This window comes from Volvox carteri (assembly GCF_000143455.1).
Source record: "Volvox carteri f. nagariensis unplaced genomic scaffold VOLCAscaffold_15, whole genome shotgun sequence".
In the NCBI taxonomy this organism is placed as follows: Eukaryota; Viridiplantae; Chlorophyta; class Chlorophyceae; order Chlamydomonadales; family Volvocaceae; genus Volvox; species Volvox carteri.
The window spans coordinates 1850409-1852773 of record NW_003307558.1 but is presented as its reverse complement, the minus strand read 5'-3'; the positions used below and the strand labels follow the sequence as shown (position 1 = coordinate 1852773).

Here is a 2365-nt window from a genome sequence, read left to right as displayed (position 1 = left end):
GGCAGGTTGGGGTACTGTGTCCTCAAAAACCGCCCGGCCCCCCCCCCCCCGCATCCTAACCCTCCCCTCCTCCTTTCCCCCCTACCCCCTACCCGTCACGATGATGGGGGTCCTCCGGATGCGATCCTCACTCCGCCAGTCTTGACCGACACTGACCACGTTGGGGTTGTCGCAGATGTTCATCAGTGTGCCGATCACGATCTGGTTGTTTACCGTGACCTAAACGGGGGGGGGGGGGAAGCGGGGGGTGGGTGGGGCGGAAAGGAGGGGAGGGAGGAGTATGATAAAGAGGAGAGGTGAGGGGGCAGAGGGAAGGGAGAAGGGGGGGGGACCAGGGTTATAAATTTGATGTCATCACGCAGACCCTCGTAAGGATGTCTACAACACACACACACACAGACAGATACTCATACACACAGGTCACGGGTCGCGATTACCCCCCGACATGTACGACAATGAAGACGCCACCGCTTTCCCCGGAAGCTCTCAACACCCCTCCTTCTTTCCACCCATCCATACAAATAAACAAACATACATACAAACACACACACCTGCACATGGTCGAAGTGGCCCAGCCCCGCATCGATGTCGTGAATCAGCAGCGCCGTCATCTTGCCCCGGACCTTGCTCATCTCGGAAGCCTAAGAGGGTTTGGGGGGGGGGGGTGTTCATGTGGTGGTGGTGTTGATGGTGGTGTTGATGGTGGTGGCGGTGTTGATGGTGTTGATGGTGGTGATGTTGGATGTTGGTGGTGGTGATGGTGGTGTTGATGTTGGTGTTGATGTTGATGGTGGTGGTGGTGCAATAGCCGTAAACGTGCCAGCAGTGCAGCGGTGGCAACGGCCAACACGTCGGGAGCCGCAAACTGCCGACCGGGGGTCCCGCTGAAGCCACGACGCTGTGCTGCTGCTCTGTGTGCGGACTACCTACCGCCCTACCTACCGCATGTTACCGGAGGACAGGGGGAATAGGGACGCGTGTGTGCATGTGCATGTGTGTGCGTGTGTATGTGTGCGCATGTGCTCCTGCTCGGCTGAGGGCGTGCACCCCCCCCTCGCGTTTCCCCTTTTGTCAAGGGGAAAGAGAGCGCAGTGGCCACTACCAAGGCCCTCTCTCAAACAACCTCAGCAGCACGCGCTGCGGCACAGTTCCGTCCGTGCGACTGAGCGCCCCCCGGGGTCCGCTCAGCCCTCAGCCCGCGGCCGCGGCCGCACCAAAGGGGGGGGTGTTGTTTCAGTCCCCTGGAGGGGTGGCCCTTACACACGTCAGGTAGGCGTGAGGGCAAGGTCTATCCCTAGTTATTTGATGGTGTGTATGTATGTATGTATGTATGTATGTATGTATGTATGTATGTATGTATGTATGTATGTATGTATGTATGTATGTATGTATGTATGTATGTGTGTGTTGACGGGGAGAACAGGCGAACCAGAAATAAACGACCCATATACTCTTGCCCGTACTTTTGCCCGTACCCGTGCCGTACTTTGCGATATCTTTCCCTGATCAGTTTCCCCGGTGTCCCGGCCCACTCGTGCTCCAGCTCCCCCGAGCTCATGACCACCGTCTCCGCGCTGACGTCATCATCATCGTCATCGTCATCATCATCATCAGAGGGGGCGGGGGGTAGGGAGGGAGGGGGCAGGGAGGGGGAGGGGAGAGAACGGAGAGAGGGGGGAGGACGGGAGGAGGGGAATTGGTTGAGCTGAACGGTGGGTGGTGGTGGTGGTGGAGGGGTTGGGGGGCGGCGGGGGGCACCTTGTAATGATGAGACGAAGTAAAGACGGTCGAAGCCGAAGCTGCGGAACGAGGTGGGGGCGGCGGGGAAGGGGTAGGTGGGTAGGTGGGCGTCAACCCGCCTCCTGACCCACCGCCTTCACCCACCGCCCCAGCACCGTCCCCTAAAACCAACCCCCGCCATCTCGCTGAACCCCTTCCCCCCACCCGACCCGACCCATCCCGAACGCCCCAATCCCCCCGATCCCCCCCCCCCCAAAACACGCACAAACACCCCCCCCCCTTGGCCCCCCCCCCAAACCTCACCCCAGTTGCTTCAGCGCCAGCTCCGTCTGAAACGTCTTCCCCATTCCCTTTTCCCCCCATATTCCCAGAATGAGGGGCACTCGTACATTGCTGGCTATGGCCCCCAGGTCGTACAAGTAGTTCTTAGCCATGTGGAGCTGAGGGGGGGAGGGGAGGGGAGGGGGTTCCCCGGCCCGGGGGTAAGTGAAACACAGAGAATGGGGAGGTGGGGAAGAAGGGGAAGAAGGGGGAGGAGGGGGAAGGGGGGGAAGGGGGTAACATTGCCTTCCCCCGGGACACCGGGCTGTAAGCGGACAACACGGTGGACCCCTCCCCACCCCAT

At 60.3% G+C, this 2365-nt stretch overlaps 1 protein-coding gene across 1 annotated transcript in view; it reads right to left on the bottom strand.

Annotated features, from left to right (window-relative positions):
- The window catches only part of VOLCADRAFT_42653 (uncharacterized protein), a gene marked incomplete at both ends in the record, with an annotated part of 4040 nt that overhangs the window by 1494 nt on the left and 181 nt on the right, over positions 1 to 2365 (bottom strand). The window contains 4 exons of the mRNA XM_002949637.1: positions 86 to 219; positions 552 to 641; positions 1487 to 1574; positions 2044 to 2180. Coding sequence (XP_002949683.1) covers positions 86 to 219; positions 552 to 641; positions 1487 to 1574; positions 2044 to 2180 — 449 coding nt within the window. The remainder of the gene's footprint in view (positions 1 to 85; positions 220 to 551; positions 642 to 1486; positions 1575 to 2043; positions 2181 to 2365) is intronic.